This window comes from Dreissena polymorpha, chromosome 5, assembly GCF_020536995.1.
Source record: "Dreissena polymorpha isolate Duluth1 chromosome 5, UMN_Dpol_1.0, whole genome shotgun sequence".
In the NCBI taxonomy this organism is placed as follows: Eukaryota; Metazoa; Mollusca; class Bivalvia; order Myida; family Dreissenidae; genus Dreissena; species Dreissena polymorpha.
In genome coordinates, this window is record NC_068359.1 from 47,711,274 (window position 1) to 47,729,256 (window position 17,983).

The window sequence follows — 17,983 nt, forward strand, 5'->3', positions numbered from 1 at the left end:
TGGTCGGTGGAGGCACTCTCTGCAGGACGTGCTTGTGATGCAACATGCAGACATCGGCAGCGACCAAAGTCTTCTGGTGGCGAAGATGACTTTAAAGCTCAGGAAAGCCAAGACAGGAGACATCAAGAACCAACGCTACGATGTGGTCAAGTTGAAAGACCCAAAAGTAAAAGATGAGTTCAGGCTTACCCTCAGGAATAGATTTAGTATTTTGGAAGATGAGGCAGCACTGAATGAAGTAATGTAAGTAATGAAAGAGACAGGAGAGAAAGTTCTAGGCTTCAGAAAGAGCAAGAAGACAGAATGGATCTCAGAAGAAACGCGGTCTCATATAGAAGAAAGAAGACAAATCAAAAAGAAACTGCTGGACACCAAATCCCTAAGACTTAAGGAAAGAATTTAAAAGGAATATAGTGAGACAGACAAGGTGGTGAAGACATCAGCCAGAAGAGACAAGAGGAGGTACATAGAGAGGCTGGTAGAGGAGGCGGAGACAGCAGCCGAGCACAATGACATAAAGACAGTGTACCAGAAAACTAGGAAGCTGAAGGGCGACTACGGCCAGCACCATGAACCTCCCGTGAGAGCTGTAGACGGAACTCATGTCACTTTGGAGGAGGAGAAGCTGAAGAGATGGAAGCAACACTTCGAGTCCATCCTAAACCGCCCAGATCCACCAACCCTCGCCGACATTCCTGAAGCTGAAGAGAACCTTGACATCAACCTCGGAAACATCACTGTAACGGAAGTCAATGAAGCCATCCATAAGCTGAAGAATGGGAAGGCGCCTGGCGACGATGGAGTGTGCCCTGAGATGCTGAAAGCAGAAGACACAGTGACGCCACAGCTTCTTTGCCAGATTCTTTAAAAGATTTGGGAAAGTGATAAAGCGCCAAGCGACTGGAAGACCGGCACCATCGTCAAACTGCCCAACAAAGTAGACCTGGGGAACTGTAACAACTGGCGAGGCATCACTTTACTATCTCTCACCAGTAAGATCTTCAGCCGCATCATCCTCCAACGCATCACAACAGCAGTGGACGGTATCCTTCGCCAGGAACAGGCAGGCTTCAGGAAAGGCAAGTACTGCATCGACCACATCTTCGTCCTGAGGCAGATCCTTGAGCAGTCCCATGAATGGAATGGATCCCTCTACGTGGTTTTTGTGGACTTCGAGAAGGCCTTCGACAGCCTACACCGAGACTCCCTCTGGAAGATTCTGCGACATTATAGCATCCCTCAGAAACTTGTCAGCGTCATCAGGTCCCTGTACGAAAATTTTGCGTGCAGAGTCATCCACAACAACCAGCTCACTGAACCATTCAAGGTGGAAACTGGAGTGAAGCAAGGATGTATCCTCTCGCCGCTCCTCTTTTCAATGGCAATTGACTGCATCATGCGCCGCACCACAGAGGGAAGGAGGAAAGGAATACAGTGGACGCTGACCTCGCTGCTAGATGACCTGGACTACGCCGACGATATAGGGCTACTTGCTAGCAGGAACCAGGACATCCAGCAGAAGACACAACAGTTGGCTCTGTCAGCAAGCACCATAGGTCTCAGGGTCAACATTGGAAAGACTCAGGTCATGAGGAAGAACACCAGAGTGGGCGACCCAATCACCATCAATGGCCAGCCTCTGCAAGATTTGGACGAGTTCATTTACCTGGGCAGCAAGGTCACCACAGATGGAGACTGTGCAAGGGAGATCAACACGAGGATCAGCAAAGCCAACCAAGCCTTCGCGATGCTGAAGCCCATCTGGAGGACCACAAGTCTTAGCATGCACACCAAGCTCCGCATCTTCAAGAGCAACGTGCTGAGCGTCCTTCTATATGGGTCTGAGTGCTGGAAGACCACTGCTACCATCGAGCGCAAACTGGAAGTCTTCCAGAACAAGTGCCTGCGCCGAATCATGAAAGTCTTCTGGCCAAACATGATCACGAACATGGAACTGCGTGAAAGAGCTGGCGCAAACTGCATCGCTGAGATCATCGCTTTTAGGAGATGGAGATGGCTAGGCAACGTCTGCAGAATGCCACCCGACTCGCTACCCAGGGTGGCACTGAAATGGACTCCACAGGGGAAAAGAGACCGTGGACGACCGAAAGAGACGTGGTGCCGAACCGTGGAGCGAGAACTCAAGAACAGAGGCCTCACTCTGCAGACAGCACCGCAACAGCAGCTGACAGACCAAAGTAGCGCTCCCTTGCCGTCGCCTCAAGCACCAGACGGCGCAGAGAGGATTGATGATGATGATGGGGCAGACACCATTGCCCTCTCGTTACGATTGGACAAAAAAGACGAACCTTTTAAATACGAAATGTTGATGGAAGTAGATGGGACAGACATCGTTGCCCTCTCGACACGATTGGGCCAAAAAAGACAACGTGCCATAATTGTGCAATAGATGGTCACTGACAAATGTCATTCGTTTAAAATCACTTATTCATGAAGGTTCTTCAGCTTTGAAAATAAGAAAAACGATATATGGGCAGTAACTTGTCTGCCTAAACTGGTCGTAGAAAAAAGCCTTCTTTGACGATCACCTACACGTTAACGTCATGCAGTTGTGAAAGTTTGAGCGAATTCCACCCAGCAGTTTAAAACGAATAGAGTGAACAAAATTTAAAAAAAATCTGTATTCGATTGTAGACAAAATCACAAAGATACATGATTTTCCCTAATATCGTCGCAAATGTTTTACTTAACGTGCACCCACACATATACCTTCTTCAGCTGTGAAAGTTTAAGCGCTATCACTTATAGAGGAGCTGTAAAATCACAGGAACTATATACATGTATTCAATATTGGCAAAAAGGCAATGGACAAGTATTCCTCTTAAACTGGTCGTAGCTGATATACCTTCCTTTACGAGAATCCACACTGTTAGGTAATTTCGTTATTAATCTTAGTTCATCCAGATTTAAAAGAGGTATCGAGAACACACAATTTCGGGACGTAAGTTTGTACTTACGTAAGTACAGACGGACAGGAAAATGCAATTGCAGAAAACCTCCACTTTTTGTGTAGTATAAACATCGTATAGTTAAATACGAAATATTGTTAATAAATATGTCACGTTCAGGGTGGGTGGGGGGCTTACCCTGCCATTCACAAAATAAACAATTGGCTACCAATTTGCAAATTCGGCTTAAGCCATTTCCATTTTGCTGCAACGTTTTGTTTTCATTAAACCTAAAAAAACAGCTAACATGTGAATGCCAAAGTTTTACAGTAAAAATAGGCAAAGAACTTTTTGAACCGGGGGGAGGACTGATGTTTACTTTTCGATAGTGATGACAGTCATATTCATACATTGCGCCTACTGTACTAACCTCAGGGGCGATAGGGTCCTCATCTAGACATTCCATGTGACACTTTCCACCCCTCTCTGTTTGTAGACCCTTTATGTATTGTAGGGCCTTGATAGCAACAAAATGTACATGTGTAGTTATATGAACAGAACAGTACAGAACATAAACTTTATTAAGACTTGACATAGTACATCGTCGATCTTAACCATTTAATAATAGACACATCAAAAGGTCATGTGAAAATAAAGTGATTAAACAGTAATAGGATTTGCACAACGTAGTTTTCCGGCGCTGCCCGAAGCTAATCTTGCGTTTGCTCGTAAATGTTCGGATATCGTCGCCGGAAATTGGCATGGAATATATTATGACACAAAAATTAAAAACGAGAGCGCCGATGGCGTTAAAAGCATAGGCGCAAGATACAGGGAAGAATGGCGTCACGTGGTATAATGTAGTTCGATATCGCCATCCGCGAATTTCTCAAATCAATAATTTCAAACAATTACCGACTATTTAAATAGATAATCTTTCCATTTACATCAGTGTTTGAAACGCTTATGAAAAATAATTACCCAAGCCTTTCAAAATTTAAGCACTGACAGATCTGTATCGAGCTATTCTTTTCACAAATGAAAATAGACGCTACCCTATTCGTCTGCGTCAAGAATTTGTCGTAAAACTTGTGGTAAGCGTTAGATGCAGACGTGCACAACAGATTGAGTTCTGAATACAGATTTCTGAATGCAGATTTTTATAGAAACTCCTCACAGCAGTTACTTCCCTTGCTTCGCCCGGTCAATAACTTCTAGTGTAAGGGAGGCCACTGCGTAGGAGATTGAGATCTATAGTGCAGATAGAATTGTTTTACGAACGAAATTTGTTTTAGGTTATAAGAAGATTTTTTGACATAAAACGGTCTTAGAAAAATTCACTAAAAACGGTGTCAGCAATATTCTTGGAAGAAAACGCTAGAAAAACGTTTCCAAAAAAAAATTGTAAGAATGACCATATACTAAATTAAATAGATATTTCGTCTGATTTTTGATCAGGTAAGGCTTCATAATGGGCAACCGATCGATGTGGATTTTCGAAATGTGGTATACTAGTATACCATAAGCATAGGTGCGTAAACGCACCTATGCTAACGAGTCTCATTAAATCTATGTTACCATCGAACATCTGGCGTTGAAATTTTGCCTACAGCTACAAGGAACACTGTGTTTTTATGGATGAACTTTATATTACGAAATATTTTGCGAAATAATCGTTGATTTTGAGTATAGATGTGGCTTTAAGCACTTAATCGCTTATGTTTTAATTTTCTCACTAAAGATTTATTTGTCTGTAGTGAAGGATAAATATAGGCTGACCTTTCTGACCTTTATGTAAACCTTTCTTTAACTCGTCGTATAAATTTAAGTACACAACCACACAAACATAGTATTTTCTATACCCACCTTCATTTTCTCGTCCTTGTTGGCGCCGGTACCGTTCCATTGGACTAGTTTTAGCCCCAGGTCTAGGATGTAGACGTCCGTATGGTCTATGAGACTCTTGCAGCGCGGTTTTTCCTTAACAACCACCCCCATTCGGTCGCCATGGAAATGAAGCAAGCGGGGCGTGTACTCCTCGGGTTTCACGTGCCGGAAACCGCTGTCCGCGCCGCCTTTCATGGTACTATGGAGAGGCGAAATATAAAACCCTTAATAATAAAAAAAAAAAACTAAACGGGAACCATGGCCGAGAATAATGGCAATGAAATGAAACAAGTTTGTCAAGGTGTTACTACTTTATTTACTTTTATTTGAATAATTCTACAAGTCCAAGGTCTACATGTAAGCTAACTACAGTACAAACACAATTTCAGCTCAAAACAATATCAAGTTAGGTGACCCTTCAAATATGGCTACATTCGAATTTCCATTAAGATTGTTCAATGATTTGTTAGCTACAGTTATCGACCGACAGCCGGTCGATACCCCCCCCCCCCCCCCATCCGCCAAACCACAATATAATTACAATGATTGTATTCTTAATTGAAAAAGTAGTAAAACACATTCACAATTCATATACATATACATTCATATTCATATACAACAAACTTGCCAAGCATATAACCGCCTCCATATGTTTGTGATGTGTTCATCCATATATATAATAATGCACTAAACTTCGCTGAACGAATGTTAACGCGGACCATTCCCATTATACACTCCAAATGCATGTGATTGCCTTGAAGTAACTCTATTACATAGTGGCTCTAGACTCACGTGATTGCCTTGAAGTAGCTCTATTACATATTGGCTCTAGACTCATGTGATTGCCTTGAAGTAGCTCTATTACATAGTGGCTTTAGACTCACGTGATTGCCTTGAAGTAGCTCTATTACATATTGGCTCTAGACTCACGTGATTGATTTAAATAGGTCCCAAATAAACACTCTAGACTCACGTGATTGCCTTGAAGTAGCTCTATTACATAGTGGCTCTAGACTCACGTGATTGCCTTGAAGTAGCTCTATTACATATTGGCTCTAGACTCATGTGATTGATTTAAATAGGTCCCAAATAAACACTCTAGACTCACGTGATTGCCTTGAAGTAGCTCTATTACATAGTGGCTCTAGACTCACGTGATTGCCTTGAAGTAGCTCTATTACATATTGGCTCTAGACTCATGTGATTGCCTTGAAGTAGCTCTATTACATAGTGGCTCTAGACTCACGTGATTGCCTTGAAGTAGCTCTATTACATATTGGCTCTAGACTCATGTGATTGATTTAAATAGGTCCCAAATAAACACTCTAGACTCACGTGATTGCCTTGAAGTAGCTCTATTACATAGTGGCTCTAGACTCATGTGATTGCCTTGAAGTAGCTCTATTACATAGTGGCTCTAGACTCACGTGATTGCCTTGAAGTAGCTCTATTACATAGTGGCTCTAGACTCACGTGATTGCCTTGAAGTAGCTCTATTACATAGTGGCTCTAGACTCACGTGATTGCCTTGAAGTAGCTCTATTACATAGTGGCTCTAGACTCACGTGATTGATTTAAATAGGTCCCAAATAAACACTCTAGACTCATGTGATTGCCTTGAAGTAGCTCTATTACATAGTGGCTCTAGACTCACGTGATTGCCTTGAAGTAGCTCTATTACATATTGGCTCTAGACTCATGTGATTGATTTAAATAGGTCCCAAATAAACACTCTAGACTCACGTGATTGCCTTGAAGTAGCTCTATTACATATTGGCTCTAGACTCATGTGATTGCCTTGAAGTAGCTCTATTACATATTGGCTCTAGACTCACGTGATTGCCTTGAAGTAGCTCTATTACATAGTGGCTCTAGACTCACGTGATTGCCTTGAAGTAGCTCTATTACATAGTGGCTCTAGACTCATGTGATTGCCTTGAAGTAGCTCTATTACATAGTGGCTCTAGACTCACGTGATTGATTTAAATAGGTCCCAAATAAACACTCTAGACTCACGTGATTGCCTTGAAGTAGCTCTATTACATATTGGCTCTAGACTCATGTGATTGCCTTGAAGTAGCTCTATTACATAGTGGCTCTAGACTCACGTGATTGCCTTGAAGTAGCTCTATTACATAGTGGCTCTAGACTCACGTGATTGATTTAAATAGGTCCCAAATAAACACTCTAGACTCATGTGATTGCCTTGAAGTAGCTCTATTACATAGTGGCTCTAGACTCACGTGATTGCCTTGAAGTAGCTCTATTACATATTGGCTCTAGACTCATGTGATTGATTTAAATAGGTCCCAAATAAACACTCTAGACTCACGTGATTGCCTTGAAGTAGCTCTATTACATATTGGCTCTAGACTCATGTGATTGCCTTGAAGTAGCTCTATTACATATTGGCTCTAGACTCACGTGATTGCCTTGAAGTAGCTCTATTACATAGTGGCTCTAGACTCACGTGATTGCCTTGAAGTAGCTCTATTACATAGTGGCTCTAGACTCATGTGATTGCCTTGAAGTAGCTCTATTACATAGTGGCTCTAGACTCACGTGATTGATTTAAATAGGTCCCAAATAAACACTCTAGACTCACGTGATTGCCTTGAAGTAGCTCCGGAAGAGCTCGGATTCGTGACCCTGGACCTCGCGGTGTTGTACCGGCACGTCGTTCAGGAAAGTGTCGAGCTCCACCGTCTTGTAGGCCGCCGTGCCGTACTCATCCTGAAACACCAAATATACATGCCAAGTGTCAGTTAAAGGGTCATTTTCACAGATTTTGGCACAAATTGAAGTTTGTCATTAAATGCTTTATATTAATAAATGTAAACATTGGATCTAAAAAGCTCCAGTAAAAAACAAGAATAAAATTAAAGAAAGAAAAAAAGTAACCCTCAACTGGGCTCGAACTACTACCCCTGGAGTAAAAGTCTAACGCTTCGACAACTCGGCCATCCGTACTCATACCATGAGTGATGTATTTTATACTATATATAAGCAATCCTCGTAGTATCACAAAATATAACGACAACAACAGAACTCTCCAAATTATTCAATCGATTCGCGTTGCAACGCTTTAAACCTTTCAGGTTTTTAAATCGTCAAAAGATGTATATAATTGATATTTCAGAGCATTCGTTATGTTCAGTATTACTGTTTCCTCACAAATATCATAACTAAAACGATAAGTTGCGAATCTGAAACATTTTTTTTATTTTTTCAATTTACCAAAACGTGAAAAGGCCCCTTTAAGAGGAAACACCTCATTCAGCCACTTACAATGTGCGCAGTTTGTTATTTGATGATTTTTCACACAAGAGTTGACCCTCCTTCTCCCTTGCCCCTTTTCAGGCCCCTGCGATTTTTAAGTGGGGCTTAAAAGTCCTATAACCAACACCCTATGAGTGCATACACGTTAATGACCTATAACTCATCCTCAGGTTATTTCTCAAGTGTGATTTTAATATTGTCAATTTAATTGAACCGCGATGTGGGAAAACAGGGCGTAATGCATATACGTAAAGTGTCCTCCCAGATATGCCTGTGAAGTCTGTGGTCCAAACTTGTAGTCAGGCTTATAATTGACGACAAGTTCTGCCTACGAGGAGACTATCCTTTTTTAAATGAAAAATACAACAACAACATAAAAGCATTAAGCCTCGTTCATTCTACAATCAAAGTTCCATTAATGTTGGTCAATTATTTATTAGCTAAAGTTATCGACCGACGGCCCGCCAATCCGCCATACCACAATAAAATTACCAGGATTTTATTCCTTGTTGAAAAGCTAGGAAAACACATTCACAATTCATCCGCAGGTTATTGCTAAACTGTTTTTAATCTTGTCAATTTAATTGAACTGTGCAGTGGGAAAACAGGGCGTATGCATTAAGTGCCGTCCCAGACTTGCCTGTCCGTGGTCCGAAGTCATGCGTATCATTAACGACAAGTTCCGCCTAAGAAGAGTCTTTTCTTATTTAATTGAAAAACAACAACAACAACAACAACAACAACATTCAAGCATTAAGCCCCGTTTTTCCAGAGCGTTACAGATTGCTTCAGGATAATGAAGAAAGTGGGCGACGGATGCTTTGCCAGGCTCTTAAATAAGTAACTTAGTGACTTGCAATGCTGTATGACTTGCGAGATTACAAACCGACATTTCGAGTCAGTCCTCTTCTAGCGCTCAATTGGTCGTTGTCGGCTAAGGTACTACTTAAACGTATCCCGTGTACTCTTAAGTATACTACAAAGGACTCGGAGTACAGAAATACACTAAAAAATACCCCGGAGTATGGCCGGGTGCCTTTTATCTTATGTTTCGTACCCGGGGTACTTTTAAGTGGTATCTTAGACGACAACGACCGATAGAGTTCTACTAGCCAACCTGTGTGCTGTACTTTCCAATCCAGAAGTGAACGTCATATTGGAGCTGGTTGGAATCTCCGTCCTTGTACGTCTGAAAGGCAAAACCACTACATTTTCAGTTAAATATATATATAATTCTGGGAAAACGGTGCTTAATGCATGTGCGCAAATATTGTCCAAGATTAACCTTTAAAAGGAAAATTAAAGCTGAAAATGTGGTCCTACATTATCCGTTGTGGTCTGTTAATGCTTATTGCTGTGTGGTCCTACATTATCCGTTGTGGTCTGTTAATGCTTATTGCTGTGTGGTCCTACATTATCCGTTGTGGTCTGTTAATGCTTATTGCTGTGTGGTCCTACATTATCCGTTGTGGTCTGTTAATGCTTATTGCTGTGTGGTCCTACATTATCCGTTGTGGTCTGTTAATGCTTATTGCTGTGTGGTCCTACATTATCCGTTGTGGTCTGTTAATGCTTCTTGCTGCGACACTTACGTTCAGAGCAAGACTCAAATATTTTCTTTGAGGTCTCGGACTTAACCTTATTAAAAACAGGTCAAATGCCTTTCCTTGGAAGTAACAGCATTTGTTGTCTCTAACAATGACTCTTAGAACGCTCCATGTACAATGGATATGTCGCATTACCATATTTTTAAATAAAAATCATGCCCATTATTAACATTTTAATAAATTCAGCTAATCCGGAAAAAAATTAGCTCGATTACTAAATACTTCTCACGTTGAGAATGATGTACGAATCGCCGTCGTAGAATCTACCGTAGTCTTCTTTTGGCCAAGACGTAACCTTGAAATTCTGAAAATAAAGCAAGACAATTACATACTATGTCAGCTACACACCGGTTCTACAAGTAATGTTAATTTTAGACCTCAATATTAAAAAATGTCGTCCTCGATTAGCAATTGCAGTCCGCACATGCTACACAAACTAATCAGGGACGAAACTCTCCGCTTAAACTGAATGTTCAATAAGAAGAAACTTCTTTTGAACGAAAAAATACCATAAGAGCGGAAAGTGTCTCCCGCACAGGCTAATCCGAGACGACACTGAACGGCCATGCATTTTACTAGAGCGCGGTGAATTTGTTCGTAACGTAACATAAACTAAATTTCAACGATCTGTTGACATAGTGCCGTCAAATCCACTTCCGGCTCACCACGATGCGCCAGATCTGTAGCCCGGGTTTCTGACCTGCCGTCTGCCAGGCGGGCTCCGTGTCAGAAGACTCCTCTGAAAGCCAAAACCAGGGCTAACAATCACCAACTCGTTCTTAGATTTAAGAATAAAGAATAGATTTCAACCCTAGAATTCGTACTTCAAAGTTTAAAATCATGCGTATGTCATAAACATAATCTGTTCTTAACGAATAATAATGTTATTTTAGTTGTTTACTACCATGCTAAAAATAACTTTCAAGTGGGTTTAAAGCATTACGGTTATGGGAATATTTTGTATTTTTAGACTTAATTCTAAGAATCGGTTTGTGAATGCATGCCAGTGAGCTCAATTCAATGCTAGCAAACATTCCTATTTTAAGCATGGACTTATAAAAGGCTGTCTAATAAAATGACAGCGCATACACTATATTCACACATTATCATTTTAAATATAAGTTGTTAAAGTAAAGAAATATCAAAATATCAACAAAATACACGCCTCTAAAGATCAATTTTCTTTTTCCCCCATCCCTTTTTGTTTTCGAAAGCGGACTGGACAATTAATATTTAATATTGCGTGCTCGTAATTCGTTTTGTATAATGTGACATAATATCGGTATTAATTAATATGTTATTGCTTGAAAATATCATCTACCCTCAACAACTCAAGGTAAAGTATTCAGAGTTATAACAAACTCTCCCATGCAACAAAATACTATTATCATGTTACGTGTTTGACAATAGACAGATAATAAAACATTCAAATTGAATGTCAAACATGCATAATGCGCTTAAGCTTAAAATGCAGAAAATCTAGAGCGTAGCATTATAACTCACTGAAAAATGATATATCATTTTATCAGAATACCTGTTGCGAAAATGAATTAGTCATCTGTGGTTTGTCTATAGCGTTATTGAAAACGACCGTGGCTACCGGTATTGGTTTCAGTTTCAGTTTCGCTCCTGTTTGTTCATTGAGAGCGTATCATATGAATTTAATACTAGAAATGTGTCCGAAAGGAGGACCCCCTTGATATGTTCCCGGTCAATCAGTAATGTCGTTACAAACAAGATAAATCATATCGCGACCGAACGCGTGGACTCAATTGAGGCCATCGGAAATAGAGTTTTGAAAGGTGTAAAATGCGTTCAAAAATGTGAAGAAAGTATGAAATGTCCAGCAAAATTGTATAAAATTGCAGCAAGTGACCGACTAACTTACTTTTCACCTGTTTTTCTGTGTCGGAGCCGAAAAGGGCCAGGTTCGAGTCCTTCCAATCATACTGCTTCTGTTTTCGTAGGGCTGCGGAATATACATGTACATATGTATGCCTCACCCTGAGAAAACCGGATTTAAAGCATTTGCAATCCGCACAGTATAATCATGGACGACACTTTCCGCCTTTATTGTATTTATCGGTTAAGGGAAGTCTCTTCTTAGCGACAATCAAGTTAAGGCGGAAAGTGCCGTCCCTTATAAGCCTGCGCAGACTGCACAGGATAATCTGTGACGACACTTTATACACATGCATTGCACCCTTTGTTTCCCAAGAACGCGGCTTAGTATGTATAGGCTTTAGTAAGTAGAAGTGGTCCGATAAAGAATGATATAAATGTAAACTACATACGGAGAAGTGTCTCTAATAAATATTTTGAAGTTGTGTTGCTGTATGTGGTTCTGTAAGTGGTTCTGAAATATTGGTGTCTCTTATAAATATTTTGAAGTTGTGTTGCTGTAAGTGGTTCTGAAATATTGGTATCTCTTATAAATATTTTGAAGTTGTGTTACTGAAAGTGGTTCTGTAAGTGGTTCTGAAAAATTGGTGTCTCTAATAAATATTTTGAATTTGTGTTACTGTAATTGTTTCTATAAGTGGTTCTGAAATATTGGTGAAACTACATGTATTTACTTTATAGAGAATTTGCGGGAATGAATGTACTCTGAGTGTAGGATTTTTGGCATTGTCGCCAAGATGTTGACATAATAAATGTAAATGTTTATACAGACCGCCGCTACAAAGACACGTATATGTACAATGCGCAAAACGATCCACATCTAAAATATATTCCGTTGTATAGCTTTATTTAACGTGCATATATATGCAAAATAATTTGCTGGATTAATATGATATATTCCTTGTTAGTATATTGTTCGGTAAGTAGGTCAACGAAGTATTTTATTTCCAGACGCAACTCATTAAACTTTAGATATGGGAACCATGCTGATTGTACCCAAAACTATTTTCATTCGTACGCGACATTATTAAAAGGATCGATCGTATGACGCTTACATATTACAACACTTAACGCAATCGTTAATTATGACGTCATTTTTTAATTACTCTTTGGTTAGCCTAAATAAGCGACATGATAATTCACGGGGACCTACATATAATGAACCTACGTGTATAGATGAAAACGAGATGAGATCATAGTATTTCCTTTACATACTTTCGCAAGCTTAATGATCGCAGCCCAGGTATACTAGTATTAAGATTTAATCAAGAAAATTGCACGTTTTGCTACACTGAATTCATTTCAGTTGTTTCGATACACTGAGTTTGTAATGACGATTCAACCTAATGGTATGCACTTTGTATAACTCTTGTTGCATTTGGCTCGTATAATACCAAATAGCAAACTAGTTAATGAGCTTATTGATGCATATTTCAGAAGACTGAAATAAAAACTTGTTTTAATACTCAGTCAATGCAAAATCTAGTTGGGGCATCCTCGCCGAGGAATTTCACTGCAGCGGCAACGCAGGGGACATACACAAAGGTAATAGAGCAAATATTTTTTTTTACATAACCGCCTGATAACATACCCATTTTATGAATGGTGTAAGCGTCTATTCAAAACAGTAGAGATGATCTTCTCATCTGAAAGAAACAAACAACATATTGTTCAATTACAATTTCATAATTCAAGATAGCATGGGGCGAGCCCAAGCCCCCCGGATGGATGGATGGAAGAATAGATAGATGTATGGATGTGGATGGATTTATTAATTGATGGGCGGATGGATGGATTAATGGCAGGCCGGCTAGATGGATTGATGGACAGATGGATTGAGGGACGGATTGATAGTGAACTGGCTTGCTGACTGACTGGCAGGCTGGACGGACGGACGGATGGAATGATGGAGTGAATTATAAAATGGATGAATGAATGAATGGTTGGATGGATTGAATGATGGATGGATAGATGGATTGATGGGTGGATGGATGGATTGAGGGAGGGAGGTGTAAATTTATCACATTTTCCTTATTTCGTGTAGAGTCTAATGTGCATTGTTTATAATCCATGCATATACTTTTGACATTTAAGAATGTACAACAAGCCATACAAATATCGCACAATTCATAAATAATCTGCAATATTTGCTTTCCGATTTAATTCACGTTAGGCTTAGAGCTCTAGCTGTGTAAAGTATAAGATGGTAAAAATAGCACCACACTGGCATTCGGGACGTCCCATTTTGTACACGGGTATTATCCTCTCATGTATCTGTTGTGTAATGGAATGTTTTCCATTCTTTGTGTATTTATATATTAAATTTTTTTCTTGTACAATAAGGGCATTTACCATAGACAAATAAAACATTGTGCAAATTTAAACATAATTTTGTTTGTATGCAGAAATCTGCAAATGCAACCGAGTTTACCAACGGCTATTATTTAATAAACTGCTCCGGTTCATTTTAACAGCAGTAATGTACATAGAGTTCATGACGTAGCGTGTGACGAAGAAGAAAGTTTTTTGAGTTCGTAAACTCATTTGAATAAAGTGATAGGAGGGCATAAGGGTCTTTATTTAACTATGCTAAAATAATTATTAAAGACCCTAGATGCAAAATCGTCAATTATTGAGTTAAATGGATTATTAGATGGATTTTAAAGGATAATTAAAGGTAAGATACTAGTTCGAACGTGTTTTGGTTTTTGTTTGTACTTTTGTCGTGCCCTGTTCTCGGGGAAATGATTTTAACATGGGCGCCATTGATGCATCGGATCACACACGGCAAACCCATAACATTATATAAAACACGTTCTGCGCGTCCTTAAATTCGTCGTCCGAAGTCGGAAAACGTTTTGCCCTGTATATTTAGTCAAATAAAGTGTCAGTCGCTGCAATTGTCTGTTTACTCGTTGAAATTGTCAAGGTCGTCGATGGTGTACATGTATGTTGACATCGACATCATTTTGTACGGAGCAATCGCCGCCATATTGGATTTTGATCATTTTCTTTCGAAAATAAAATGAATTATAGCAAAGTAAAATCTTCGTTTCGCGGTCGTAATGTGTTACAATTCGCATACTGCGTAAAATTAAATCAAGGCATATGGTGATATTTTTACTTGTTTTACAGTTTGTGTATGAATTTTTTAAAGACTATTTTGCGTATATTTATATCACTACGCATGGTTTATACATTCGATTCGATTTTAAGCGCTTTTAAGACTGAATTAAATTTATTGTTAAGGTTATTAGATCTATTTATGTTAAAGGTCACGTTGAAAAAAATCAAATGGGATAAATAGAATACAAGGATTAAAAAAATCAAATGGGATAAATAGAATACTAGGATTAGCGTTGAATACAGAGAAGTTTATGTTGCTCGGCTCGAACACCGAAAGCGTTCTAAGCCTCGCAACATAAACTTCTCTGTATTCAACGCTAACCTAGTATTCTCTATATACCTGTACTTTTAAAACGGTTATAAACAAATAATATCTTTACAGATTTACAGGCTATCTCGTTGTTTCTCCATGTATATGCATTCGATATAATAACATAATGGATTGCGTACGAATAATGGAGCACAACTTCTGTCACCTTTAAAATAATCAATAGACACAGAATAAATAAGTCAAGTTATTTGAAACCCGTTTAAATGCTTATGAGTCTTTGGAGTTCTATTGATTTAGAACATAATTCTTTGAAAAAGTACGCTAATTTAAACAAAAGCAATTCGGGAAAACATCGAAATTTTGACAGAATCTTTTTTCATTTTACTGCACCACATCCGAGCAGCATCACAACGACAAAGTCCCGCCCACCGGATAAGCGTCACCAACATATCGTTTCACTATCGCAATGCTTGTCTACAAACGACAATTTATGCGTACATGACCATTATATTTGGAAGCTTTCCGGTCAGAATTAATGGAATTAAAAAAAAAACAGTCAAAGCTTATCAACAGAAAGTCCAAAACAATAAAAATATGTTCTGAAAAGTACTAAAGTCATTAGTAAAATCAAATACTTCTTAAATGCGATGATTTTGTGTACTCGTATATCTACAGCTGAATCATAATGGCAAATGAACAGTATTTTATTTAATCTAATATTGCATTTAGACACTTAAGTGCAATACTATTTTTTACTCAGGTCAAATATAAAACACCAGAAAGACAGAATATGCACTAGTGGAAGTTAATTTCGTCTCACTACTTTCGAACATAAACAAAAGGCTCAATTGCAGCTGGTCGCTTCTGCACAATACGAATACATTCCTTACTGCAATAAAACGAAAAACACAATTCTATTTAACTATTTTTATAAGAAGATACCAAAATCGCCATACCTCATACACCATTGTCCAGTTTGTTTAATAGGGCTCCACGTCAGTAGTATAAACTTTACGTTTAAACACCAAACGAGTGTTTAAATGGTACTAACACCGGTAGTAATACAGTTTTCGCTACTGTAAATTGTGAATAACAATACAAAATACGGTGTACCGTACTGGCCTCTCGTTGGTTTGCATTGTATACATCTTTACTACAAGGGCGAGAACGTGATATTACTAGATCGCAATGCAATATCACGATAGTAATATCGCAATCTTAAATCATTATCTCGTGATACGCATGGCGTTTTCGCAATCTCGCTCTTGTTTTTCTGAAGGTCAAAAATACGAGAACATGATGAGAGAACTTGATATTAATCCCGCCTCATACTCTCGCGTTTTTCGCATCGTGATATCGCGTTTCCGCATCGTGATCTCGCGTTTACGAATCGTAATCTCGCGTTGTCGCATTGTGATCTCGTGATTTCGCATGGTCATTGGCGTTTTCGCATCGTATTTAGACAATAACACACGGCAAAGCTGGGCCGGACGTCTATAATTGGTCCGCTGCCGAAATAACGGCCCAATGGCCATTATGCGGCAAGAGTCGATTATAGACGTCCGGCCCAGCTCTGTCGTGTGTTATCGTTTATATTACATAATTATCATACACATTTTATTTTCTCTAAAATTAATTACAGAACCAACTTTATGTACTTTTATTTTCATTCAATTATTTTCGCAATTTATGACGTATTTCACGTGACGTAAATTCTGTGACTAAAATCGAACGAATACAGAACGTATTTCGGATTGTGCGTTTGTCAAGCATAATCGGAAGCTTCGATAAAATTATTGTAATCGCCCCGACAAGTCATTGGATTTTGTAAATCGTGTTTTGGTGACAGTGGTTAGCATTCGATACAATCGTTTAAAAAAGTGTGATTCAAAATAAATATAGATAAACTGGTAGAATAACAGAAAACGGATTGCACATCGTTGTTGATTTATTATTATAAGCATCGGATTAAAGTTGTCTTCTGTTTGATGAGTACTGTTAAAGCTCAAATAGAGGCATCAATCTAATGTGAAGCAGAGTTTAAATTCAATCTATATTTGTATTACTCCAAATTGCGTGCTACGTGTCATTATAGAATCTAATTATGTTCGATTCTTTCGTTGAGTTGTGAATACTGAATGTGGACGCCTTTTTTCAGTTGAACCCGCGTGATCTGATTCTTTATAGATATGAAAAATTGGCACGTGTGTGAAGTTAGCCTATTTAGCCAATTTAGCCTATTTAGCCTATTTAGTACATAGGCTGAAATATACATCCTATTTATCCTATATAGCCTGTTTAGCCTATATAACGGCCTCTTCAGCCATTTTAGCCTATTTAGAAATTTTAGTACATAGGTCAAAACATACATCCTATTTAGCCTATTTAGCCTATTTAACAGCCTGTTTAGCCTATTCAGCAAGTTTAGTACATACGTAGACATACACATCCTATTTAGATATTTATCCCCTGGAAGCGACGTAGTGCACGCTAACCAGCCGTCGACGGCTTATCGGGCTGAACTAGTTTCGGCCGGGACTTTTAATTAGGGTCGGCACCGTTCATGCAGCCTATTATTAAGCTATTTCTCGCATGCGTCATTTCCCAGTAAACGGGCATGCCCCTTTAAGGGCCCCTTTCGGACGAACAAGAGTTATCCCCCGGAAGCGACCTAGCGCACGCTGACCAGCCGTCGACTGCATATCGGGCTGAAATAGATTCGACCGGGACTTTTAAGTAGGATCGTAGTCAGGTGCAGCCTTTTTAGCGTATTACGCGACATTTTGCCTGTGAGTGGGCATGCCCCTTTAAGGGCCCCTTTCGGACGAACAAGAGTTATCCCCCGGAAGCGACCTAGTGCACGCTGTCCAGCCGTCGACTGCCTATCGGGCTGAACTAGTTTTGGCCCGGACTATTAATTAGGATCGGAGTCAGGTGCAGCCTATTTAGCGTATTACGCGACATTTTGCTTGTGAGTGGGCATGCCCCTTTAAGGGCCCCTT

General features: G+C 39.4%; 1 protein-coding gene across 2 annotated transcripts in view; it reads right to left on the reverse strand.

Moving 5' to 3' along the window:
* The window catches only part of LOC127831697 (gelsolin-like protein 1), a 38,634-nt gene that overhangs the window by 3,817 nt on the left and 16,834 nt on the right, over positions 1 to 17,983 (reverse strand). The window contains exons 1-9 of one of the 2 annotated variants that reach the window (XM_052356721.1): positions 15,938 to 16,082; positions 13,176 to 13,230; positions 11,571 to 11,651; positions 10,348 to 10,421; positions 9,912 to 9,986; positions 9,193 to 9,264; positions 7,402 to 7,529; positions 4,776 to 4,995; positions 3,340 to 3,426 (exon numbers count right to left, since the gene is read on the reverse strand). In XM_052356721.1, the coding sequence (XP_052212681.1) occupies positions 3,340 to 3,426; positions 4,776 to 4,995; positions 7,402 to 7,529; positions 9,193 to 9,264; positions 9,912 to 9,986; positions 10,348 to 10,421; positions 11,571 to 11,651; positions 13,176 to 13,179 (741 nt within the window). In that variant the 5' untranslated portion in view covers positions 13,180 to 13,230; positions 15,938 to 16,082. Of the gene's footprint in view, positions 1 to 3,339; positions 3,427 to 4,775; positions 4,996 to 7,401; positions 7,530 to 9,192; positions 9,265 to 9,911; positions 9,987 to 10,347; positions 10,422 to 11,570; positions 11,652 to 13,175; positions 13,231 to 15,937; positions 16,083 to 17,983 lie in introns of those variants that run through there. The other variant, XM_052356722.1, reaches the window with a different exon arrangement.